Consider the following 27,983-nt stretch of genomic DNA (forward strand, 5'->3'; position numbering starts at 1 on the left):
ACACGTAAATGAAATTATTCGTAAAGATAAGATGAAACTTGAGAAAAAACGTAAGAAAGGAAAAGGTCGGGTTTCGAATCTAACGGGAACTCACTGGTAAAGCAAAGTTTTCACAAAACTAAGTCGAAATGTTACTTACAATTATATACGTAAGAGAAGCGTGCGAAAAGTCGCCACATTAGATTAATCAATAATTTAAATTAAATATTAAAAGGAATAAAAATTATATCCAAATAAGTAATTCGTATCCTTCAGCGATCAAAGTCGTCATCTAGAATGATGATAGGTTAGCCATACAATCACAGTGACATTAATTTGTGGGTTTAAATAATGAAACCATGTATACTCACCACCAAAAGAGTCAGAGAACCTAAGTTCTCAATCGTCCGGCTCTTTTCGGGCCATAATAAAAAAAAAAATAGAAACCCATTTTTGTTGAAAATTGAAGTGGTGCGATCTCAAACTCACCAGTGATAGCGAGAGGAAGGCAGGAAGGAGATGGATCATCGATCGATTTACAAGAGAACGGCTACACGCGTACGAAAAACTTTTGGACATGGCGTCAACTCTCGTGACACCAACAAGTCTAACTATTTATCCACTTATCATGGTATAACGTTTGGAGATATTTGTTGGGTAAATATCCGTTGAATTCACCGTGAAATACGTGACGGAAAAATACCACGTCTCTTCGCAAAAATATGTCAATCAATTTTGATTGGTTTGCGACGGTTGAAGTAAGCTAGTTCTTTGAGTGCTTTCTTAGTGCTCAAGGCAGCACTTTGCTGAAAATGTAATATCCCCAAGAATCTCGGTTATAGCTCAGCCAGCTTGCTCTTGCTAATCAAATTTGACTCGAGACTCTCCTCGAGTAAGTACATATATCTCGATATGCAAATTGAGTATTCAAGCGTGTCCAATGACCCATGACAAGGTATGGAATGTCACGTTAAATGGTCATAACTCTCCGTCGCCTAGAGGAACCAAATATGGTTGTTCGTGGGATACAACATCATCATCGTAAAAACAATTACGACTAATTTACTCTTCCCAGATTCAGCTGATGCAGGATTATAGCCGGCTTGCAATCTGACACTGTGAGAGATAAGATCATCCGCAGAGGTTCGTACTGCAGATGTTTGAGGGAAACGCGATTCCCACATGCGACCGCAGGGGCGGGGGGGAGCTTGAAAAACGCATTGAATAATAATTGATGGGAAGGCGGAAGGCTTGGCGTTGAAGGAATGTGAAACTCTGTATCTTTGTCAAGCTAGTCACGGGTGAGCTAGATCCATCCCATCGACCTGTGCCCACCTCCAACCGCTGAACGCACTCTTGCAGGATATACAACAAAACCGTTTGTGCGCAAAAGGTTTTTCGACGTCATTTACCATTTGTGGATCATCGAGTTTGGTTCGGGAAGACGACGGTTAAAGTGTGTAGCGTGCGGCTGATCGTTTCGCGGGTAACTGGATCCTGATATTATTCACCAGTCGTTTGAACATTCGATCGGAAGGGAAGGAAAAAACAAGTGTAATAATCTGGGAATGTCGAACGTGAATCGGGTTCTTGGCTGCTAGGAAAAAAAATGGAAAACGTTGTTTACTCTGACTGCGGTACCGTTTCGCGATCACATTAACTTACATATTACGACTGCCTCTTCTGACTTGGTTCGCCGGTTTTTTGGCCGTACTTCGAACCGCCGGCAATCCCGGTTGTCACATTATATCCGCGATTTTAGCCACGTAGGTACTTGACGAATTTTATCGCGGCTCTGCCGCTGGTTCTTCTGGTTCTCATCGTCAGCGCGGAGTAGATTGTAGTGGTGGTAAGCCAAAAGAAGCGCCACTTCAAACCCCACGTGACGTCCAGGCGGAGGAATTCGGCGATAACGCGACACTGATACGTGAAAAAATCCGGCGTGTCCGGACCTCGACATGTTCGGATTGACCAAGGCGTGACTTCCGGCCGCCTGACATCGTAAACCAAATACCCGTTGTGCCTCTGACCGGGAATTAATATGGTGGCTGAACTGTCCGGCATTTCTGCCGCGATCACGGAGCAGAAAAGTGCGGGTACCAGCAACGGCAGAAGGCCAAGACCCCGGTGGATACAGACGGCGACCCGCGAGCCAGTCTACAGCGTTTTGGACAGCAACACGGACTCCGCTACACCGGCAACATCGCCGCCGTCAACGCTCAACGAAAATGCGGTCCAGGTTGTGATCAGCGCGGTGAACGGAGCGGTTAAGGGTAGGAAGTTTTCCGACGCCACGAGTGTTCACCAGAAAGAATCTCCCTACGTCTGGCTTCCCAACGAGACAGCGGAGATAGTCGAACCCCTTGAAGAGGAGGAGGAAGCCATCTACAGCGTCGTCAGGAAACCGCCGAAGATACGACAGCAGGAGGAGGACTCCGAGGTCCTGAACCGACAGCAGGAGCTAAATCGGTGGCTTCAGACGGCCTCTCGGCAGACGGGACCAAACCCCGAAATGTACTCGACGGACGGTGAACCCAAGTTCGATTACGACTGGCAGAGAGATGCCGGGACACGAGCTAATCCTCCGGTGGCTGGAATTCCCAGGGGTATCGTGGGCCTCGTTGGGCCCTATAGGGTTTATCCCGATCCCAACGAACGCAGGGAGTACATCCTCAGGGAGGAGGAACTCGTCGAGGACGTCGTTGACTCGGTGAGCGAAATCGCGGCTAAGGAAGACGCGAAGTCGATCAAAAACGAGCCCCATCAAAGGGCCAAGTGGAGGATAAGGGACGACGACGAGGAGACCCTTGTTCCCGATCTTCCTGATCCGGACGCCTGGAAGGACTCTGAGGATCTCGTCGATGAGGCCAAAAATAACGACGGACATTTGCGAGATGTTGGATGGAAGGAGAGGGAATCTTCGCCGCCCGTTTCTCCCGGCAGGGAGAACTGGAAACTTCGCGAAAGTGATCCCGCAGCCAATAAGATGTCCATGATATTGCCGGGGAACCAAGAACGGGCTGTTGACGTTCCCGATGGCGCCTCCACTGTTTCTGCACCCGTCAAAGGTCAGCTTGGTCAATTATATAACGTCATCTTACCTTTCGGGTAATCACATTTCGACAATCTCAGAGTGAACATTTTTCTAGTACTGGTTCGTACTTTGTAAGAAGATTAAACTTTGTTTTCCAATTTTTGCCTCTGGCGGTATAGGTATATTGATAATCTCAAAATACCTATTCAATAAGTAAAAACAGAAACGGAGGTTCTTCAAAACTCAACATACGTTACGTGATTATGAGAACGTCGTCTTAAATCGACTGATCTTGGACGAGAGGCTTCCCGTTCTACAGAAATCTGTCGTATAGTATAGGAGTCCTAAAAAGATATCCTACAGGACTTTTTCTACAAAAGTTTTATCCTACAGAGTACTTTTAAACTATACAGAACGAAAATTCAACAGAATGTGATCCTAAATAGTTCACTTCTACAAAGAGTGAAGCCTTACTTATTCCAGCTCTAGAGGTGATACAGTCACCGTCTGCGTTCTTATCAGGGAACTGTGTGTCGCGGTTGGGCATATGGCCTAACTTATAATTATAATCTTTAAGGTGCCACGAATCACTCGAATGCGGTTCCAGACGCGTAGTTCTCAACTTATTTACATAATTTTTCTGCAGGAACGAACTCTGTAGGATTCCCATTCTTTATCTAGGGTCGCACTTTGTAGAATAAACTTCTGTAGAACCAGTTCGTAGCTTCTTCAATTCGTCAATTTCTCTGTTTATCGGAGTATCAAGTACGAGGCGATAATATAAATTATAACGACAAAATCAAAGATTGAATATAAATCGGTCTAGAAATATGTACCATCACGACTTGATTTGTTGCGTGTATCTGATTAACGGAGCAACGGACGAGACCAGCTTCCGAAAACTATTAAGTATATCGACAACGGTTGATTAACTGGATCTAGACACGGTACGAGCATGAACGATATTACAGCTACTGTTTAACCGCCGCGGTGCGTGTTGATTAACAGCGATTAATTAGCTGCTATGAAAATTCTCGGCGTATCTATTATAGCGCATTCTTTAAGGTCAGACGTGCGTGTCAGTCTCTTCTTTGGGATTTTGAGTATAAATTACACGTAAGTACGTTCATGGTTTTCGCTCTGTGGGAACGATCTTGACAAGAGCTGAATGCTTCAACGATACTTTATACCAATGGTACATGTATACTAGAGAAAGTAGATTTCCGCGTTGAAGGTGTTCATTTATATCCCCCAGGTGTACTTTTTTTTTCGCTTCCCACTGCTGTCCGCTGATCGTTTAACAAGCTAGATGACACAACGACTAGGTAAGTCATACTCGTATTCGTATTTGCATCAAACTAACTAGTACGCAACGCAGAACGGAAGCAAAATTCAATTATACGAGAAGCAATAATTATCGCAATACTCCAGGACCGAAACTGTTTAAGAGAAGAAAGTATTTTGGCAATGGTCGGCAGGTATGTAGGCCGTCCTCCGATCGGACACGGATAGCTAGCATAGTCTGGCTCATCCACAATGAACGCGGCAATGTTCGTACAAAGATAGTATCTGCAGCAGGCGTGAACAATAATTAAAGTAAACCGTGAACTCTCCTTTTTCGCTCCACAGGCGCCGGTATTTACCTGCTGCATTCGGTACGTTATGAAATGACCGAGAAATTTAGCGGAAGTATTTTACTCGCCTAATTACCATCCTGACTTTTCTACGCAAACGTTTCGCGTACGTCTCATTTCATGCTACGTTTCAAAGCATACGTTTTTCCCATCGAGCGGAACGTATTCCCGGTAGCTCGTGCTTGGTTTGATTGGTTTGATTGGTTTTTGGTGTATTTTTTATTTCACTTCTGTTTCATCCTTCATTCAACGACGCCAAATTCTTTCAAAGTACAGCGCGTATCGTATATATATACAGGTATGTATGTAACTGGTAGCCATTTCCTCGCTGCGCTGTTCTGTATTCGAAGTAGTCTTCCTCGGCCGTTCGTTTCAGGCATTAGCCGACTTGAACTCGAATATCGTCCGAGTCTGGAGAGCGCATGAAGTAGGTACGTACCTATGAACGGGTCTAGGTTACACGGCTAGACATTCCTATCACTGTAAGCAGCGAGCGGTTTTCGACTATTACGTTTTACTCACTTTTTATGTGCCTGCATCTCGTTCCTTACTTCCCAATCCTTACTGCCATCCCCCTCATTGGCCGACTTTGCACAGATCTGGTGCATCTGACGCGTTGTATGCTGTCACCGTTACTACAAACGCGGAAATGTTTCCACGTGTAGCGATAATCGGGACTCGTGATGGTCACTTTGGCAAAATCCACTGTCATGTTATTTCGCACAACGAAAATTTATCCGGATTTCTGGGAGCAGATTTACTGCAGCCTCCGCAAGTGCGGAATAGCAAACTTCATGTTTTTTATTTTATCCTTTTTTTTATAATATTCAGTGATGAAAAGTGACTACTCATACGTTTGTCATCGCGAAGACTGATGTGAAAGTAAAAAATCGATGTTGTGATTTTTTTCTCAGATTATTTCCTAATACTTCGCCTTGCAAGCGCTTGATGTATATTTATACAACGCAAAATTATGCTTGAAGAACTATTAAGACTATAAGGATGGCTCGACAAAGATTAATCGATTTTCCTACTCGAAAAGTAGCTGAGCCGGTTGTAGAAGGTAATTGAATGCATAATTAAGACTGCGATATAATACCCACTGTAGTCAAATATTATATTGAATCTCAGTTTTAATATTAACGAGCATCCGGCGCGCTAGCAGGCGTGTAATTAAAGTTGTGCTTACACCCATTTATGCAGCAGTTCCACTGTATAAACTTTCGTTAGTTGCGGTCTTCCCGTGTTTTCGTTCAGCCGAGTGCCCCGCATCGTGCACTCGAATGGCGCGTTATACTTTAAACAAATAACAATAGTCACGATAAATTCGTGAAACGCGTTATAGAAAATATAGATACTCCGTAACCATAGAGTGAAATGTTATTCACTCGGCGTTAAAATTGAAGAATTATGGAGAAGAATAATTTGAAACTTGACGCGATTCCGACTGATCGATGATCGGTGAAACTGGATCCGCGATATCGATCTCGTTAGAAATCATCGCGACTCCATTTTCGCATCGTCACTATAATTAATTGAATAGCCCCGAACTTCTATGATGTGTTGAAGAATTCCGCGTCGATCGAAACCCGGATTCTCTGTGAATTTATTTGACACGAGCCTATAAAACGCGTCCGATCGAATGGCCACCGATGCCAACGAACGATCATCGGCATTAGAATATAGATCTTGAGCTGCCTTCGCGTGCGACGAAGCCGTGTAATTGGCGGAGATATTGATACGCAGATGGTGTGGTGGTGAGCCATCTTGAGAATTGTAAGGCCTGAATTCTGGGCCGCTAGTAAAGAAGCTGAAAAATGGAATTGAGGCTAAGCGGCGATCCACCACCACCACCATCGCCACCACCGTAAAACTCGGTGGTCGTCTTTCCTGTTGCGATGATCATCGTGGCCAGATGATCAGAGTAACTCCGCGGCAACTCGACGCTCGCGGCACGGCACGGCATTCCGTTTCGAAGCATTGTTAATCGCGGATATCTTCATCTCGGCTAGATTAAAAACGCGCGTTTCCGTGTGCCGTGGATATACATCTCAAAGCGGGATCAACGATAATCCTCCTCTTTGGTTGGGATGAAGAGCATCCACTCCACGCGTAATTAGACGATCCGAAGACCGTTCCTTGTCGCTTGACCCCCTTCTGAATTTCGTGTTTACACACTCCTGTGCATGGCACAGGCTCTAGCTGTGTTTTTCTCTCTTCAACCATACGTATACAAACTTCCTAAGCCGGTATTAACGAGACAAGCGAGAGAGGGAGATCGTTCCGTTTCGAGAACATGGATCTACGTACACAGTAGTCGTTTTCTACGTGGCGTTACAGAACCACCGTAGTGGTTTCTTTCTCGCTTAAGCAGTACCCCCGGTAGTGAATTTCTGTGAGTCTTAGTACCAGTTCCGCCAAGGCTCTTTGCACAGCGTCGATATCTTCGAAACGTGTTAGTTTTCTCTTATCCATACGCTGCTTCAACGTACCAGTGTGTATCTCATTGTCAGTCATCCATCATATTCTATACTCGTGTGTATGTTATACATATTTACATATTTGCTCAAGAGTCCCGTGCACTCAGCGCGGATACACACTGTGCTTACAACAACTGACAGCAGCCGTTAGATTTTTATCAAAATAAAAGAAAATTGTCGGCTCGTATACACTATGATTCGAGAGGCACTTGGAGCTTTCCCGTAAGCCCGTAGAAATTGAGAAACGAATTCCTTCTCTTTTAACTTATTTTGTGGATTGTGTATAAGAGAAAAAAAAGTATACCGCGAGAGAAACACGGTGCGATATACAATTTATAATAATATAATAATTGAACGTGAGGTTGGAAAGCCGAGATACACATAGAGGGAAAATCACCGCCATCGAACGCCTCGAGCCTCGCTAAGGTGCGCAGATTTTATCGCCGCATCACTGCGAACTGTAGATTTACCACGGCGAGACGCCAAGCCACTGCTTATGGATTTACCGTCGACAGTCTCTACGAACCAGGTAAAATTTTCTCAAATAAACGAAGGCATGAGCATATCGCATGTGTGGTCCGTGAGGTGTATTACACTGTAACCGGTTTTTTTCATTTTCACCAACTTTACGCGAGTATAACGTACGTACCTCTTATCCTCTTTTCTGTCGAACAACCGCAAATTACGCGCATAAGGAATGAACGATGCTTGATATTTGCTCTCCGATATTCGGGAATGATTATCCGTCATCAGCTCACCTTTTAACGCGGAACTTACGAAGTTCAATTTTTTGCGCTTGGTACTCGCGACATCGCGATGAAAACGTGATCGAACTGCAGGCTGGATCGGTAATCCTGGTGAAATTAATTTCAGTTTGGTATACCGGGCGTAATGCATAATGGATTTTTAACGCTTTTTCCCTCTCGATTGGATCTGGACGTGACACTTTTTGCCGCCGACGATGCTTGAAGGAACGAACTGCTCGCATTGCAGCGATCGGAGGATAGTATGCGTTACGGGATGCCGATGGAACGATCATCGACACCGCTGATGTGGTTCGGTACAAAGATGGTATGGGTACCTACAGAGGCTCCGGTTCGTTTCGATCGCCGCAAGATAACGGCGCTATACGGTGCCATGTGGGTTTATTGCTCGTTCGTGATTGGCCTGCTAAAGATTCGATTTACCAAGTTGCACGCGGTTATACTCGCTTCCCTAATTGTATCGCTGACCGTCTCGCATCTGCCGATATTTTGCAACAATTCATGTTAAATTGGCACGTTGAACAGGCAGACGTGTTCTGTTTCTTTTTTTTGATTTTCATAAATGTTTTTTCATCGTGTGTCAAGTTTAAAAAAGAATAATTGAACGGTAGTTGTTATGCCGGACTTTAGGGCGCATTTTTGAGAAAATTTAGTCGTCTGGAAAAGCTCGATTTAAAGACATTTCAAGATGGGTAACTGTTGGAATTGGTCCAGTCGTTGTCTAAATTTTATACCTATCGATGTCTGATTTTCTTGACGAAATTTGTGAATAGTTTGAAATCTGCACACAATTTTCAATAGAAGTTGAACATGCTAATTCTATATAGGAAAGTTGATACTCTAATCGATTCTGCGCATACGTGAACTTATTGTTCCCTAAAATTCTTCTATCCATAAAGTAGCGCGAAAGAAATTCGCTACGGAAATTAGAACGACTAAGTGATAGTTTCTCTCTTATTTTCTATATGAATTTTTAACTCTTCATTATTCTATAGTAGAGGTAAGTATTAATTAATCATTCGGTGAAAATCCAGGGTCAAAGCGCCTTCCGTGGAATGCAATAGGAAATTATTCCTATTGCATTTCTTGAAGCCAATCAGCGATACATACCTTACGTAACGACTAATTAGACGCAGCCAATTTCTACCAAATCAGTTTCAATTCTTCGACGAAATAATCTTACTTCCATCAAGTACCTAACAATAAGTATCTATGGCTTTTTTACCTGAAAGCAAATTAAACCTTTCGTTCGTGCATCGTGACTGTCGCATTTTTACTCCTTGCGGCGTGATCGTTATTCATTCTCCCACGACTCGACATTCGCATATAATTTAGCTGTCGCTTGGTCGAGATGCTCACGTGGAGTACCTTCTTCACTTATTACATATTGTAAGACAAACGTATTTACCCGATTTGCAATTCGACTCCAGACCTGCTTACCGCATCTTCTTCTATATAAGTAATAAACCGAAGCTTTTGCTAATTGTAACGTTTCTAATTTCACGGTTTGATTACCACCAACATCATCAACCTCCTGCAGTCTCAATGTTTTTACATCGCAAACGTTACTTTCGTTGGCATATGTTACAAACTCGGTTTTCGGCACATACGGTGGACGTACGAATGTCTGCTTCACATCCTTACGATGAGAATGAGTGTATCTGTCTGTGTATCACTGAAAACTGAGCTACGGGAGTTGGTGTTAAAAGATCGTACATTCTTTACTTGCGAGTCGATAGTGTCTCCTTTTTTCGCTACGCGTTTTTCCCCCCCATCGTCAGGTGAAAAAACATTTTATGTCGATTCAAATTACCCTGTCCATAACTTTATCGCTTTTCACTTTACAAGGGATCAGTTTTAAAGCGGCGTTGATCTTACCAGGAAATCGTTAACCGTATAATTTATGAATTTGAAAGTCCGTTTACACTTCCTTGTATACCTCTGGTATATTTCGCGCGACGATCCGAACGGAAGAATAAACCAACCGACCGAGTAATTTTTATATCGCCTGCACGATCAACCGGTTACTGCAGTTTGTCACGATTTTGACACCCGCGGTAAGCCGCAACATCAGCTGTAGTGATTTGTGGGATGCCGCCGATGCTCCAACCCGACACTTGATTAACATTCTGAGAGCCGTCGAGGCGGTCGCTTCTGAAGGAGCTTGTGCCAAACGTAATACACGAGATAATATTTGATCTGAGTAAATGATTCGACGGTCAAGTTTTTTTCTCTACATACTACACTGGCGGTTATAGTTCAAAAGATCGACAGATACAATATTTGTTTCAGTCTCTATATACAAAGCTGCATATATGTGTATAGATCTATAGATGTAAAATTGTCGTATGCAAATATTCTATGCAGCGTGAATAACAAAATTCTTTATGCAAAATCATACCGCGAACGAACGTACGTTTGATCATATTGGAAAGTTAAAGATTCACTTCCTCCTTTCTCAGGTAGCATCATTATTGTATCTATGTTTATAAGTTATCGTGTAAAACGAAGCAATGAGTTTATTCTCTGAACATTTTTTCTCACGAGACTGCGGCTTAATCCAAATGCTGTAATCCCCATATCATTATTAAATATTTAGAACCTGGAGAGTTTACAATATTACACATATTTCTGATAGCTTGTGTGTTATTTTTGATATCAAACGCGACCGATATTGTTCATCTTCGACCGGGGAACTGTAGAAAATTTAGTACACCATTGCATCTTTAATGTAGGAAGATTGCTAACTCGCATTTTGTTTCGTGTGATGAAATTTTGCATTTTTTTATTAAAATTGCCTGTCATTTCAAAAATCCGTATCATTTTTTCTCTCGTTGCTGTTCGAGTTTCAAATTTTTTTCGATTCCATGAACGTAACGCGGTTATTTGACGGAATAGAAAAGGTGGAATCGCGCGTAAAGGACGAATGATGAACAAGAATTTGCTCGCGGTATTTTTGTCGACTCATTCGGCTCCAAATATCGGACCGACGTAGCTGAGCGTTTCGTGTATCTAGTTGACCGTTAGAATTCGTTGAAACAAATTGTGGTAGCCTGCGCGAGCGGAAGAAGAAGCGTAATTTCTAAGCGCCCATCATTCCTACGAGCCAACAGACGAGAACGAAAAAAATTTTGTGAACTCGCACGGGAACTTTAAATGTGAGGTGCACGGCACTGACATACTTCAATTTCACCTCCGCACGAGTCAAGTTGTGGCGTTGCGCTGTGTACCGGGAATATTTGAAGATGAAACAGTTTTTATTCGTTTTTTCAAAATTTTTAGCTGCAGGTACTTACAGCCATTTTTAATTCTCCTCTTTATATCTTGCTTCAGCTTATCAGCTGAAATAAAAACGCTCATATTTGTTAACTAATTTGCCAAATTGAAATTTAAACAGAATGCAGTATTGCAGATACTTTTGCTCTTGGTCAGGTAGTCGAGTCGTGTCAGGGAAAAGTATAGGATAAAATGGGAAGTAGAGGGATAAGATGAATTATTAGTACACGGCATCTTGTGCAGAATCTTTTGAAATTATCGAGTTTGGGAAAGAAGAAAAGTGAAATTATAAATAATAAATTTACTATTCGAAAGGCCATTGTTCTGGTAAAATGAAATATGAGTAATTTGACAAATTCAAAAATGGATTATTACAGTTTGCCGGAAAAATACGTGTCACATTTTTATGGATTATATCAAAGCTTATTAATTATCTGATAATCAATTGGAATGCGCATAAATTGTAAATTTTTGTCAAATTTTATAGGACTGTATATGTCTTTAATTGCTTCATTCAACCGACAGTATCGACGAAAATATATTGGCGACAATTCCGTTCTTTGCCACTCGTCACATAGAACTGAGCTCATGATTATGAATGGCCATCAATCCGTATCTGTGTGACTATCAAGGAACACAGTCGCGCCGTTTTACGACATTTTTACAATCAGTTTTCGTAGAACCTAGTACTCGTATTTTAATTTTGTTAAAAATGGAAGAAAACAATTTGGAATTTCACGAGACAAGCGCGCGCCGTTCGAAAAGATGTTGAATAAATGCATCGGCAATGAGATTGATTAAGCGGTGTAAAATTTCCAGGCTGAAAGGGAACCAGCGCAGGTCGATGAAATATCGTCTCTTCGGCGAAATTTCGTGTTTCTTTCAGACGACACAAATCAATTAGCATCAACCCGCTACAGTGAATCAAGACGTCTTGTCTTTCATCGCATACAGACGTATTTGCTAATTTGACGATACATTCGAAATGGAGAAATTAAATTGCTTTTTCTTAACCGTGCCGTTTTCGTCCCAAATTACAATGTTGTTTTTATAAAACACACGTCGGGGCGACCCGCAAACCGCAAACTTGATTTTAATTTTAAATAGCGATTTGCAATCCTATTTTAATACTACTGGATCAGCAAAACGTATTTAATTTCACCCGTGTAAATTAACAAGGCCTAAAAAACGTTACAACCAATAACTACGCTCGTGGAAAAAATTAAATGGTGTAAAAAAGGGAAAGCTAATTTCCCGATAAGCTTGCATGTTATACCTACCGATAAATCTATGCTTTTTGTTTCAGCGAACAATGAACACCAGGACAAGGATAGCCTGAACGAGGCGGTGAGCAACACGGGGGGCGCCGTGGAGGGGCATCCGAGTGGCAATCCTTCGGGAGGCGGCGGAAAGCGCGATCCTCTTTCGCAATCCGCCGCTTCCGCCTCGCCGCCCCCCAGGTCCTTGGTGTCGCGAATTTTGGCGGGAGCTCGATCGCCCCACGACCTCCTGGACCACGCCGAACCCTTGTGAGTACCATCGACGATGTCTGTGACACAATTACTGGTTCGTTTCTCGCTCCCCTTTTTAACCCTGCACCGTTTGTAATTGAAGAGAGTCGATTATTTTACTTCAGGGTACCTACAAAAAAAAAAAAAAAACCCAAAAACTCCTTGCCATGTATTTGACATGTATTATTCAACATTTTACTACGGCTCGTTCGAGGAAGCCGGGAGTTTATCCTAGGTAGCGATTTTTCAAAAGGTAATAAACAAAAAAAAAATGCGTTTTACACCATGTTGAATACCTCGAAGATCGTAGGACTTGAAATATTCTACGACGTCTGGATTTTATGGAAACCAAATCAGTTGCAAAACGCTACCATGTAAAGTTCCGTTCGTTGTATAATATAAGGAAATGATAATCTGATCAATCAGAAAAACAAATGGCGAGTAGAAAACGTCGATGCGAGACCTCTAGGAAAAAATCCCACAACGTTTTCACTCCAGGAGGTACAATATTATGTTATTAAGTATGGTTTCATAAAGTGGCCGATTTTTTATCATGAGCCACCCTAATATCCTTGTATAGGTATACGTACACTTATATCCATATATGAATTGCATCGCGAGAAAATTTTCATTGCGTTAGACGCACGCACGTATTTCTTGTTATAATACCTACGGGATCGAGATGTTGTTATTTGTGATCGGACACGCCGCGTATAATATCGCGTGCGCAGCAATGGAAGTGAAACTCGCTTTGAGCATCATCTTTTTAGCATACATACATATACGTGTATGCTGCATGCAGCTATATTCCAGATTCAGGAGCATTGACCAGCGGCAATGATCACTGTTTATGTCGTTACGGACACTTCGTTTCTTATTGCTGCGCTTCGATGCGGTTATGATGCATCATGTACACGTATTCATCGTTTCGTGTAATGTACAGGGGTTTAACTGCAGTGCGATGAGGCCAAGCCCCTCATTGCTGACGGTTTTATTCATTTTTTCACCTGCGACTGAATCGACCGATCGTTTATTGATATTATTAAACATTATGTACAGAGGCACTTCCTATATGGAGCGTTGCAAAAAAACGAGCATTGTTTATGCAATGTGAGTTATGCCCGGTGCCTTCGTATTTTGACGACTACAGTGTGAGATGGTGTGAAAAAAATGTACTCGAATCGAGTAAACACCTGTTTGAATATTTCTGCAAGGTATTAATATCTATCTATAGTATGAGTCAATATTCTCTCTTGGCAAATTATATATATATATATATATATATGTATAATCACTTTAATTATTGTCATTCAGTGAATATCAATTATCTGACACTTTTTACACGATTGTTGAATTATAACAAGTTTCTCGTGTCATCATTTTATTATTTTCTTTTTTTGTAAATCTCGGAATAGGAAACGGTGACTTTTGCATTTTATATATTTTTTGTTTGCAATGTCAATATCAACCGTGAATGTATTTTACAGGAAAATTTCACTTGTGATTAGGATTTACAACGTCTTGCGGCCGACGACGAACTGTAGTGCGACCGACGCAAAGTGCAAAACCCGTTAAATATCGTCGAAAAAAGCGCACGTAACATCCTCAGAAACTAGTTATACTTGTTTTCTTTTTTTTTTTCTTTTTTTTTATACCACAAAGGTCAACACCGCGTTTTCTACCTCCACTTGGCTGTATTTGAAAAACTAACGAAGTTTCGAATAATATTATGTAATATATAGGGGGCATTCCACGCCGAATCGCCCAGAGTCTAACCCTCGACCTCTTGGATTTCCAACTCTAAAAAGTACTAAAATTTATTTTTTAGGCTTTTGGAGTAAAGCTTTAGTTATGATTGTCGAAAACCAACATATCTTTGAACGTAATTTGAAGATGTGGAAAATGTCGCAAAAATACTGAGTGATCTATAAAAATGTTTGAGCAGCAATCCACAAAAGACTGAAAATTGCTTCTTGCACTTTGTTTCTTTAAAAAGTTCAAAAGAGAGTATTAGCCAATGCCGACGGTTGATATTCTGGGTCTAAGCTTAAAAATTTCTATATCCGACACAAGATTTTTCATAGTTAAACGAAAACAAATTTACCCTAAAAAATTTTAAACAAATACCCGTGCTTTTTATAGTCGGAACAACCGTATAAAAAATCGCGTACCAAATCTGGGAGGTCGGGTATCAGAACCTGAACTAATTAGCGTGGAATGTCCCATACCTACTCTCTTCTTTCTGGACCCTCAAACTTGCTGTACACGTCACTTTTTTTATTCTGTTTCGCTGTATATTGCGCAGTACTTTTTGCAAACCGTACGACAGGCAAACGGTTTGAGAAAAAAATCAAACTTGCACGAAGAACTGCAAGGTCAGCAGTTTGCGGTTTAAACAATCGGTCTGAAAAACATACGATTATACGCATCGAGAATGCTCACATCTATGCTTACGTATAACAGCACACCTCACACTAGATAACGCGTATTCACAAATTAGAAATAGGTATAAAAATAGGTATATACACACATATCCATATTTTCTGTATTTTATATACCAGCTTATTCACGTAGCTGATATAGGTTTCACATCTCGCTGTTGCGGCTTTGTGTAAGAAAATTCTACGGGGTAATATGCTTCACGATTTATTTTCCTAGAAACCATGCATATTACAGAGTACACATGCATACATATATACTTGTTTATTATTATTGTACGTACAGTTCTGTCTTCTCCCGCAAGTTTGGAAATAAATTACGAGGGAATAAATTGTACTCTAAGGAATATTTCGGCGTATATTTTCATTTTTGTATTTCATACAACTTCAATAGATCGTAATACTTAGATAGAATTGCAATTATTGTCGATATGTTCGCAGTATCAATTGTTTTCAAACGAATCAATAACAAATTGATAAACAAAATTTTCGTAGGGTAACAAATTTTCGAAAATAACATGAAATAAACAATTCTTATTCACGTTTCAGCTCTCAATTATGGGTTGTTTTATCGAACGTTTATGGAGAGTTGGTCGTGGTGATCATGCTGGCTTTTTGTCTGGCCGAGGTGATGGACACGCCGGTCCCTTTGCATAGCCTGCAGGTGAGTTTTTAAACTTGTTCCACCCATAAAAATCTGTTCGAAGCTTTGTTTTACCGTAAAAATTTACGGAAAAAAATATAAAAGACTGTAAAACACTATGGGTAAGTTTCATGTAAATGTACATAAATATAGTGCGAGGATATTTTCTGTATTTGGAACGTTTATTTATAAAACTATGATTTAGGTATAAAGAATGATACGATAGGAATTGAGCTTATTTATTTATTTTTCTCTTAAAAGACTGTGTATATATGTGTGTGTATATATATATATATATATACATGTATAAAATTTTCATGTCTCTTCTCTTTGTTACCATATGTTCGTGGACGGAATACGTTACAATAATGGTCAAAATATAATATGTGTAAATGGAAAGTAAGAAATATATTATTTGTAAAATTAAATTAAAGGCATATACCATGAAGGTAAATATAGATGTATAAATTTCATTTTTCATGTGATCTAAGATCATAAATTAGATAAATAGACATTTAATGCCGATAAAAGAATAGCTATGCTCAGGTCCTCTTAATATAAACAGTTAAAATTTTATACTTACGTATCTATGCAATATAAAAACTTGAAAAATGAAAAACAAAAAACTCTTTATGTACTCGTATGATGCCATTGGACGGAATGTGGATAATATCTATCGTTACATACGATGTAATTACACGTAAAAGATACTACCATTAGTAAAAGGTAAAAAGCGCTAAAAGGTACATAATAAGCAAATGGAGTTAAGGGTTCAAAGTATATCTCTCAATATACCCTAAATGCTACTTCAAAATGGAAATCAATGCTATTACAGTGACTCCAATGATCGCAGCTGATATTTGTACGTTTGGTGCCGAGTTGCACGAGTCTTCGGAGCAGTAACACTCTTCCCAATAAATTCCATTCTCGTAAACCCCCCAATTGCACACCCCTGTTACACCTGTACTCGAGATCGATGCGCACCGTCGAATCACTTGACGCCATCTTCCATCCCCTGAAAATTAATCGCGAATAAGAATTCGATTCTTTCATTATCAATTTTTGTTTACGTTAAGAATGCATTATCGTTTTCTTGATCTAAAAGTAATCAGGACAAGTGTGATATTACGGTTTTAAACTTTGGGTTCAGATGACTCATTACATAATACCAGATATGCTGGGAACGAAATTAATTCATTCTATGCATTCCAATTTATACGATTATTACAAATTTATTTAAACGATTTTTTTTTCTTTTTGCTTTGTGAAACTTTTGAATTTTGGAAAATTTATAATTTGTCTTACATATGAAACCCCTCGGCGACTGCTGTACTAATTTGACACAAAATGAACCAGGCATGTGCGATTCCTCGCTATTGCATTCGATGGCGATGTTTTGTTCTGTGTTAAATGTTTTGTAAGCCCCGCAATTGTCCTCCCCCTTGCCATCTTGGTCAGAACTGCATTGGTAGCATCTAACAGCCTCGGAACCTGAAAATAAAACGGCAATTTTCAAATTTAAAACTTTCAAGTCGGCATTTCATTCCAAGTTAACGTAAATAAATGTAATCTAATTTGGCAAATTCTTTTCGCCCAAGTAACACGGAGACGCCTTTGGGATAGCAAACTGCGTTACGAAAAAGAAACTCGAGTTGCCTACAGCCAGGCGGAATACACTGCGTCATTCATCTAAAAATTCTTTGTGGATTCGCGAATAGTTTTGACGAAACGACCAACGAAAGACCCGCCCAATCTACCCAGAATGCAACGGTACATCACGTGAGATAAAATGTCGGCCAGCATAACATACGCGCACGTCGACTTTCGAATGGCATACTTTGCGAACCTTTCTAGGTTATGTACGCCAGTTGCATCAAAATAAATGAACATCTCGCTGCTTTCATTTTGGCCCGATGTTTGTCAGATCGATCTTATCACCCGCGTTCACGTCCCGCGTTACTAACGGAATCTTTTTGTTTTATCGTTGATACGCATAGGCGTAGCGACGTTTTCATTTCTCAAAATCATCGCAATACGTAAACGCCCGTAACAACGTTACTCGTTACCGTTTCACGTCAACTTTACATCCGTTTGATTTATTAATCCGTTTAGCACTCACCCCTCGCTACAAACAGCACCGTCACCAACGCGGCTATAAACGCGTTAGAACTTGCCATTTTTATTGTTCTCGAATCGCTTTTAAATTGCAAACAAACTTTGTAAACTCGCGCTAAGAACGCATGGTTAACGCCCCGACTGAGGCGCACGCTCGGCCGCAACTCCTGTGTTTCTGCCTATAGTTTCTCTACGGTTGCGTATTGCCTGCAGCATTCGTTCGGTTCCAGAACTCGCCACTCATCTGACGTCATCCTCTGGGCGTCGACGCCGAGCTCCGCGATATTCGATTCTCCCACTCTCCCAGAGTTACCGTACCGTATAACGTAAAACGCACACTAGCTTGCTTACTATGCATTTATGCATATTACTTGACGCACCCGTCACACAAATGCATCCTGCCATTCATACGATCTATGCTTTTGAACGTGCGGCGGTACCGTATTTTGAAAATAATCGAAGTTCGAGATGTTTTTCTAGTTGAGGTGAACTTGCTCAGCGTTAAAAATTTCGTGATAACCATTTTACGCAAACGCTATTATATGAATTTCCATCCAAGAAGCTTAAATCATTCTTTATACGAAAATCATTATTGATTATAAGTTGGTAGAAAATATATACATTTACTCGAGTATTTCAAGAAAATAATTTTTTAATTCATCTATACATATACGTACGATGACGAACAATTTATATTATTGTTTCAAGTTTTAAAACTTGATTACAATTGAGTGTTTGAATCCGTGCAAAAAGACGTACGCTTGTCCTGCAACAATTTATTAGAGGATTAGAGGAGGGAATATAACTTGGTATTCTTTCATGATCGTTTGTCCGTAGTTTCAAACTTTCATCAAACTCTTCCGTGTAGTCTGTACAGTTCAGGTCCTTGACCCTGACAACTATAATAGTCTTATTTGGAAGGGCCCGCTGCAACCTGTAGCTTCACCGATCGCGAACTCGATCGCCGAGGAACGGCATAAACTGCATTCGTAGGTAGAAGAAGAAGAAGTATCATGAAGGGTAATAGGGTCTTGATGCAGAAGATGTTATTACTCACCGTAATAGGCACGGCTGATCCATAACGATAGAATTCCGACGATCATGCGATTGAAATACATATACGCATAAATTCCATCGGATAATAACGTGAAATGACTAAAAGGAATGATTCTTCTATCCTTTGCTGTAAGTCAATTGCGTTTCATGTGAGCTTACGGTATCCGGTGCTCTGGCGTGCATAAAATGCTGTCCGTATATCAAACTAAAATCAAACGGGAATGAGTGATAGAATTTATATATAGTATAGTTGGCTGTATACAATGTACAGCTTACATCTCATATTCCCTATTCTAGAAGTACAAAAGAGTACAAGTGAAATCGCCGACGCTTGAATTGTACAACGTAGTTGGATGCTTTTTATTCTCTCACTCGCATCAAAAGTAACAGGAGTATCGCATGTTTGTTGGTGGAAGGAAAAGTGAGATCCCCGGTTCCCTGCTACCGTCGGAATCATCGAAGCGCGTCACACGTGGAGAGTCGCGACGAACTCACAATGATGGCACGAAAAGCTGAGAATAAATTCATTCTCTAAGTGTCGGAAACCAAGTCACGAATATCTTTCATGCATGCGAAGCGTACACACGCACGTGTGCATACCTATAATATAGATTGTCCGATTAATCCTCTCGTTCATTTATCTTTTTCATGTACTACGAGGCAATTTATTTAACTGTGAGCACGCATGATTCTAACGTGTTTGACCTTAACCGCTTCAATGTATTTTCAACTACTCCTCTGATTGAGTATCGATTTTAACTGTGCCCGTTTAAAATAACGTGATTAACATTTTTCATTTCATATAATTTATGACAGCGCGGTTAGAAGTCCGTACTCCCAAGTTTTGTTATTAATTTGGGTGATATGCTTATCGTTAACCTCCTGGTGTTAGCGTCGGTATAATACATCTGTGCATTACGTAACATCAGACGAGTGTTAGAAACTTTCGTATCCGTCAAAATCAAAATGAAATTGCTTAGAACGGGATTACTATTTGTTTCTCGCTTGGTTTACCCGTCTCTTCGTCACGAGTTCACGTTTTCATCTATTATCGTTTATTGATTACTCTTCTACGGAACGGTTCAAAGTAGTATCATCAATATTTTTTAAATTGCCAATTTACGACGTACCCGATCAAAACTCTGTCTTCTTAGTCTTAAGTTCACATATAACTTGGGCATCGTATGCGTAAAACGCTTGTACGTAATAAATTCATTTGCAGGATTAACTTGAGCAGAGTCATCAATCAAAACGATTTACACCTCGGCTGTAATACCCTTCAAATTAGATGCAAATATATTTATAACACTAGCGTCACGCGGTTCGACAATTGTACCGTATGTATTCGAATGAGATACCCACTTAGGTCTACTCGCAATATTAACTTAGGTACGATATAATTTACTCAATTTGCTTTCTTGATATGTATAGTAGAGTAGCTACTCGATACTTTGTTGTTCGGAAAATTTCTACGTATAATTAACGATTCATTTGTTTACGACTATGTTGAATGGTGCCAGTTTTACACGTGAGAAAAATGCAAGGACTGACATAAAAGCGATTGCAATTGGTACCCAACTTCCAGCTGGTCACTTACTACGTTATCAGTATACCTATATCTATGTAATGTGCCAAATAAAATGATGAATTAAATTTGCGATTCGAAAATACCTCCGACGACCACTTCCATATCGATTGTCTTAACGTTCGGCATACACTGTATTTGATTATTGGAATGTTCTTGATACATATCAGGTAGAAATACACACGTTCTGATCGCAGAACTGTATCACCATTCATTTTCGCTTTCTTTTTCTCTCGCGGTGTATTAAATAATGGATGGATGAGATTAACTTATGGTACTCTATACTGAAAAATGGAATACGAGTCATGGCCGATCCGCGACCTCGCCATAGTTTTATGTATCTCAGGCGGCTATAATTCGATATCTTCGTTACAACGAGAACTCTACAGAATATGCAAGCTGCATTTTTATTAGGCCTTGAGGGTTCTACGAATTTATTACTGTTTTTCCTAAATCTTATTCGGACGAAAATCCAAAGGTTAAATATGAAATGCGGATTAAAATGAAAATTTCTTCTTCTCTTCCAGGGAGTTTTTCTGATGTATCTCTACGTGGGCAGCATCGCGGTGATCATTAGTATTTACCTGTGGGTCCTTATCGACAGCTGCAGTAGTATGGGGAGCGGGGGTGGCGTCGATGACGCAGAATTAGGGGGTGCTTCTTTAACGAGATTTGGTTCGCTAAAGCGAGCCCATATCTCTCGGACGAGAACAGCACCGACTAGTTTCTATATCCGGGTTGGGGCTCTGCGTAAGTTTCGAGCGATTTTCGATCGTTTCACAGCTCTGAACAAAATGATCAATATCGGTTTCATTCCAGTTTTCGGACTCGCAACGCTCGTCTTCAACGGTCTGGAAATGGCGATGCACTCGATGATGCAAGGGGATAAATGCCACAACGAAATCGTCTTCGTACATCCGGTTCTCCACGGCCTCTTCACCTTCCTTCAGATGCACTTTCTCTTCGTAAACTCTCAGGTCTTAGTCGAACGCTTTGGTCTAGTCGCCAGATTCGGATTCACGCATCTTGCAGCTACTAACATCGCTGTTTGGGCAAGGCTCGTCATTTGGGATTCTGCTCAGGAATGGACCTACCTAGTTTATCTTGCCCAGCAGGGACCCGAAGCCGAAACGTCACCCCTAAACCTTCGTGGATTCCCTGGATCAATCACTAGACACGTTCGCGATTTACTGCAGGGTAATCAATTACATTGTAATCGTATTTCGCTCTAGTATTAGATGACCACCCGTCACGTTTTCCAACGTCATTCTGAACCATTGCATTCTCAGTCCCTTATATGTATGCATAGTGTATATTGTTTCATGATAAGATAGATTATTTTGCATAATCATACAAGTGATTTGACTGGTTCAAATGGAATTCCATTAAATTCACTGCTAATTGTGACACTGATCTCTGCTGTTCATTTTCATCGCCACACATTTGCATTATACATGGCCATTATAACGGCTTCCTCGCAGTGTCTAGGAACAACCCAAAGATTATTAATTTGCTGTGATTAATAGCAGAAATCATATTCTATAACAAATGGTACCTACAAGTTGTAAACAGAGTTTATAGGTACGAGGACGCGTATAAACATGGTCTGTAATTGAAGTTATAATAGCGTAAGATTTATTTCAACATCTCGCAGATGAATCAGTGCCAAGCAACAGTATCCTGAACCCCTACCAGCCAATTTCTGACGAACAGATATCCCAGGTCGTAGATCTCCACGATTGTCTGAATACAAACACACTGGGTCGACTCTGGACATCAAGCGTGCCTTTTCTTTACCCGTTCATCGTGCAATTCAGGTATTTATAGAAACTTTCCGCCGCCGGAGCGAACTGGTTGAAATATCACTAGTAAATAATCATACATGCATGCATGACCATTTTTGTCTTGAATTTTCAAATTTCAGCCTTATTGCTGCAGCCGTAACTTACGTGATGGGTCAGAACGTTGGCCGTAACCGTCTGTCGCACAAGCAGAAGTTCCACGTGAGCAAGGATCTGACCAACGACACGAGGATCGGATGTGACGGTTCCAGCAAGGGCCTATTCCTCGGTATCCTCTGCATGGTCGCCGGCATAGTCGTGATCATAATATTCCTCGTCGTTAAAGACGACAAGAATTTCCCAACGGAGACTCTGGCCTGGCTGACATGTGGCACTCCAATCGGGATATTGGCATTGAGTGGACTCATGACCGCCAGCGGCCTCGTTCAGGTCAGACAAATGTCTGTGGTCACCAGAGCTCCGGCTGCCCTTGACGGACTTCTGTCAACCGTGGCCTTGTTCGGGGTCCAGATCTACTCGGTATTCACGATGGTTGTGGCCGCATGCTCGCTGGCGACGATGGACGAAAAGTCCGAGAACCCGAGGGGCAGATACATCGTCCTGTTGGGGGTCTCGATCCTGCAGCTGGTCCAGTGCTGCGCCCAGAGTACCCTGATCGCTGAGGCGTCAAAGAGATCGTGTATAACTCGTTTTCAGATGATGGCTAAACCTGCGAGGCAGGTGATCACCTTCCTGCTGTTCAGCAATGCAGTTTTGTGGGCTTTTGATACTGTCGTCACTCAGAGCTGGCTGTCACAGGAACTTCAACTTAGGTTCTTCGGGGTTCTTGCGTGGGGTGTTATCTCGAGAATTGGACTACCTCTTCTCGTATTTTACCGATTTCACAGCTGCGTTTTACTGCTCGAAGCCTGGAATAAGTGCTACAGAATACCGAGAGGTGAACATCCCCTCAACTGACAGCATAGGACCACTCACCACGTCCTGCGCACCGGGTTAGTAGTCGCGTTTGAATGTTTGTTCCGATTACTTGGTGGGAGGAGTTCAATTTTTTCAATCGAACTAGATAATTTTTTCTCTTCAGAAAGCATGCTCGCTCGCATCACCCGTACTGTCGAAGAAGAGTGACCCTCGACCTCGAGGGCCGGGATGAAGATTCGGCACCGATTGCATGGTCGAGGGGATGCAAGAGGTCCGAACCTCCAATTGAACCAGGGGTTGTTGAATCCGCGACCTATTTACGCCCGTATATTGATAGCGCAAGCTGGTTATACCTGGATTCGACACCAGTGCTCCACTTAACCTCCCCTGTGATGCATCCTCAGAATTTAGAGTACGCGATGCCTCCACCTCGGAGAAAATCTGCTCATCATCATCACCATCATCACCATCATCACCAGCAGCAGCAGCAACAGCAACAGCAACAGCGTTCACATCACCATCACAGAACGCATCGGAGAGTTGTTAGTGATCCGGGCATCAGAGCGTGGAGTAGTGGCCTTCACCGTGAGTGGAAACGCCGACGTGTTTTCAGCTTCAATAATGACGTAACTGGGATCAGGCCGGAAGTGAACAGAGCGATACCTGAGGCCAGTGAAGAGAATCCGTCGCCAGATGAAGGGCCTACATCTACTTTTAGAAAAGTGCCATGGCACCCGAACTTACATATGCTCAAGATCAGACGTACCTGAGTATTTCCAAGTTTAGAGGTGTTTCGTGTTAATCGCGAAAGATTTACTACGGTGTATTCAAGGTGCAGCCATCGCATCGACTATTCCAGATAACTATTATGTATACACGAATAACGTAATATATTACAGTATATAGGATCGAAATATAGATACCATAATTATTAAATGTATAATTAACCGTTAACTTGTGAGAATTGTTTTACCCAATACTCGTCGTCATTAAATAATTTATAAAGATTTGTTTATATGTATAGGTATACGAGTGATAGATTAATAAAATTGTATGTATCATTGAGATTTTAATTATAACCGCTTTACTTAAACCTATTGTAGTGTTAGGAAAAAAAATATCAGGGACCAATTCGTACGTAATTCAACTATTAAGTATGTTGCTAGTATTAGGTGTTCTGCTAGCTCTTCTGTTTATTACACAGCGCTGAGTGTACCGAATGCATTCAGGAAGTATACTTGGGTTGCGGGATTCTAACTACTTCTCAAATGAGAACCTCAATTGTCGGAATCAGGCAACCCTTGTATACCTATATTACATACCTCCAAAGCTTTTTTTTTGTGACTCAGCTGTCTAAGAGTTCTAATATTACCGTGATGAAAAATGTATTGAGAATTTGGTAATCTTTACTTTACCAGGCGATATTGAAACTGTTTTGCAATCAATCCATCCATATTTTTATATTCCTTTTTACCGCCAAGTTTACCTTGTATGATCTGATTATGACGATATAGATAAACCTTTGAAATCTTGAAAACGACGGCTATAAAAGTTGCACCACTTAACGATCTCCTTCTATCAGTCTTACTTTAGATTGATGAAGAATTTCTCTCACCAACTTATCAACGCAGTAATGGATTTGTAGTAGTAATACACCAAATAAATATTTAAAATTCAGATATTCAAGTTCTTCATTGTTAGTTGCACATTAGCTCAACTATTGGTTATATTTATAACTCTTGCAAATAACTTAATGTAGTTTCGTTACATTTTTGAAACTGGCTTTAAACCAAGCAAAAGAAAAATTTGTTCCATGATGATGGCAGTCGCTTCTGTTAACAGCAGTCGATCGATGTTGACTTTCACAATTTCACCAAACTGATTTTTTTCAACGCACCAACAGTTGTCATAAAATTCTGTAAATGCAGTCGAAATTTCGTAGCAAAATTCGCATAATTGATGAAGGCACAGATCTTTCGTAATCTTCAGCAAAACGTCCGGAAATTTGAGTAAGACTTTCGCTAGCTTCCATTCCTTCTCGTGTGATAATGACACTGAAGTGGTTGCAGCTGCTACTCGCAGTTGTTCTCGAGTAACATTCGCGTTTCTAGCAATCGATCGTATTCTTGTTAAAGCATAAAGGAGGTACACGGCTGTATTTCCCTTGTCTTCCAACATTTTATCAAACGAAAAGACGTACTCGTGATTTCGATTATGTGAAAGATCCGCATACTTGATGCAACCATAAGCTATAGACTCTTGCGCAACGAGCAACTCTTCTTCAGTCAGTACCTTATCACGTTCTTTTTCCTTCAGTTTGTCTAAAGCCCGTTTTAGACCTGTAATTACACAAAACGGTTTTGATACAATAGCTTTAGAATATGCAAGTTAATTTACTCAAACAAGTATTACTTGTAAATCCTAGCCTATATAGTTAAGTTATTACCTTCATCTAATAACTCTGTGAGTTTAACAGTATCGCCGGACCTTGTTTTGAATTTTTTCTTATCCTCTCCAAGCACAACGCCAAAACCGACATGATCCATTCTATGTTTGTTAGTCAGGATTTCAGCCCGCCTTGCACACTTTTCGATTATTTGAAAGTGGACGGCTTGGCCAGCGTCAGTCACATATATCAACTGGAGGTGTTCAAATATTAAATAGAATAAGTATTATCGTAATCGCTACATAGAAAGCATATATACATTAAAATTGCTTGGCACAAATTCAAGAAAATACAATACCCAATCAGCTTTTTCCTCTTCAATGCGTTGCTTTATAGCAGCCATATCTGATGTGTCATAAGTAAATCCTCCATCAGATTTCACTATTGTTAATGGGATACCATTGCCTGGTTCATTACCCCACATAATTTTTCTGCCATCGTCTTCATCGAGATATCCTTGAGCTTCTAACTCCTTGACTATCTTTTCCATTCGGGACTGATAAAAGGATTCACCTCTTTCAATCAGTTTTATATCCAACCGATCATAAACCTGCTGAATTTCTGTCGAGAACAAGACACATGTGTTTAATAATAGGATGATGGGAGAATTTCAAATGTTGACGTAAAAAGAAAATTTTTTCTCTAAAGAGATAATGTATGGGGAAAAATATGAAAAGATAACCTTTTCTCGATACATCACAAATCATCTCCCAAGCTTTAGTGACCTCAGGGTGAAATGACTGGAGCTTTACAACGCACTCATACGCTCGTTTTTTAAATTCTGAATCCTTGTCAAATCTTTCTTTCGATTCTTTATAGAATTCCTGATGAGAACAATTCAAAGTAATGTCATAATTATGGCATCAACTCCACAAAATTTCAATTACACTTTTATAATAGTTTGAAATTTAGAATCATGCAATAGAATAAAATTCTTCTAGATAATTTACCTGAAGATCTGAAATTGGTGGGGACACAGTCAAGTAATCGGGGAATCTGTCTTGCAAATGTGCTACAAGCATTCCAAACTGTGTTCCCCAATCGCCAATGTGATTCAATCTAAGTACATCATGACCCAAGTATTCTAGTAGCCTGCTGATACTGTCGCCAATAATGGTCGATCGCAGATGTCCAACATGCATTTCCTTGGCAATATTTGGGCTTGAAAAATCAACAACAACTCTCTGTCTCTTTGTACAAGGTGGTGGGACATGCCCCGTTGTCAGTAAAGTTGCCAGGGTAGAAATTGCAAAATCACGTTTTAAGAAAATGTTTATAAATCCAACTCCTGCAACTTCGAGCTTTTCCACTAGTGGACTTTGCTTTACACTAGAGACTATGTTATTGGCGATGTCCCGTGGAGAAGCCTTGACTCCTGCAAAATGATGTCACAACAGAGTACCGGAACAATGAATTCCAGATGGTATTAGGTTGAAAGGACAAACTTATACTATACGATCCTTTTTAAATACCTTGCGCTTTAAGCAGTTTTGCAAGAGGTAAAGCACTGTTGCATTGATAGTCTCCGAATTTAGGGTCATTACCACCCAAAGCTATAATTACTGGGGGATCCACTAGATCAGGATAAGCGTCGCCAATGGCTTTTTCAAACAGGTTGTACAGGGTTTCAATAATACTCAACATAGCAGTAGGATTCTGGCATGAACTTCCAGATGCAATGGATTTTTCACTTTCGACAGCCTAGAAACAATAAATACAAAGTAAGTTTGTAACGTACATTTAAATATTCTGATTGGCAAAAATGAAATGTAAAGTCGGAAAGAGGTTAAGTTAGGTTAGATTGAACAAACCCGTTTCAGAATGGCAAGACGATGTTTCAACTTGACGTTTTCCGTCTGTAACTTCTCCAATTCCTCATTATCAATATTCGAATTAGAGAAACCTTGTAATAATTTAATCTCTTCTTTTAATTTGACAATTTCCAGTTCCTTAGAAGCAAATCATACAGATCATTATAGAAATATAAAACTACCATCGAAATTCAGTACAATTTGACAATATTTAATTACGACAAGTCGAGGATTTACATTACCGCAGCTGCAGCTCTCTGCTGAAATGGTTCCAAATTCGATCCAGGCATTTCAAATGTTTATAATGCAATAAACAAAACGTGTTCGAACATGTGCCGTGCTTGATACAGGATTGAGTCAATGCACGGACGTAGGTATATTTCCTCCATTATACCAGAGAGCTGTAGAGAGCCTCAGCAGTTCGCATGAAAATGGTTGGAATTAAGGCACTGTTTCAATGTAGCAACGGACAAAATGCAGCTATCTCATTG

General features: G+C 40.6%; 3 protein-coding genes and 1 long non-coding RNA gene across 5 annotated transcripts; 1 reads left to right on the plus strand and 3 right to left on the minus strand.

Annotated features, from left to right (window-relative positions):
* Positions 1-1,402: 1,402 nt before the first annotated feature.
* LOC124307003 (proton channel OtopLc-like) lies at positions 1,403-24,912 on the plus strand. Its single transcript, XM_046768259.1, has 8 exons — positions 1,403-3,047; positions 12,474-12,696; positions 15,666-15,780; positions 21,043-21,265; positions 21,335-21,712; positions 22,170-22,332; positions 22,440-23,309; positions 23,399-24,912. Exons 1-7 carry the CDS (start codon positions 2,021-2,023, stop codon positions 23,272-23,274), a joined length of 2,964 nt encoding a protein of 987 aa, XP_046624215.1. The 5' UTR covers positions 1,403-2,020; the 3' UTR covers positions 23,275-23,309; positions 23,399-24,912.
* Positions 15,989-18,077, minus strand: LOC124307017 (protein quiver-like). Its single transcript, XM_046768293.1, has 3 exons — positions 17,879-18,077; positions 17,065-17,250; positions 15,989-16,774 (listed from the first exon to the last, which is right to left on the minus strand). Exons 1-3 carry the CDS (start codon positions 17,934-17,936, stop codon positions 16,563-16,565), a joined length of 456 nt encoding a protein of 151 aa, XP_046624249.1. The 5' UTR covers positions 17,937-18,077; the 3' UTR covers positions 15,989-16,562.
* On the minus strand, positions 18,656-19,420 carry LOC124307018 (uncharacterized). The gene is made up of 3 exons (XR_006908733.1): positions 19,207-19,420; positions 18,932-19,135; positions 18,656-18,855 (listed from the first exon to the last, which is right to left on the minus strand). It is a non-coding gene; the product is annotated as an uncharacterized LOC124307018 (long non-coding RNA).
* Positions 24,902-27,897, minus strand: LOC124307007 (arginine--tRNA ligase, cytoplasmic). Of its 2 annotated transcripts, XM_046768267.1 has the most exons (8): positions 27,735-27,897; positions 27,493-27,630; positions 27,154-27,382; positions 26,632-27,056; positions 26,364-26,505; positions 25,980-26,242; positions 25,682-25,874; positions 24,902-25,574 (listed from the first exon to the last, which is right to left on the minus strand). In XM_046768267.1, exons 1-8 carry the CDS (start codon positions 27,780-27,782, stop codon positions 25,000-25,002), a joined length of 2,013 nt encoding a protein of 670 aa, XP_046624223.1. In that variant the 5' UTR covers positions 27,783-27,897; the 3' UTR covers positions 24,902-24,999. The 2 variants fall into 2 exon arrangements, with proteins under 2 accessions (XP_046624223.1, XP_046624224.1); XM_046768268.1 differs by lacking the exon at positions 27,493-27,630.
* Positions 27,898-27,983: the final 86 nt, after the last annotated feature.

This window comes from Neodiprion virginianus, chromosome 6 (assembly GCF_021901495.1).
Source record: "Neodiprion virginianus isolate iyNeoVirg1 chromosome 6, iyNeoVirg1.1, whole genome shotgun sequence".
Lineage (NCBI taxonomy): Eukaryota > Metazoa > Arthropoda > Insecta > Hymenoptera > Diprionidae > Neodiprion > Neodiprion virginianus.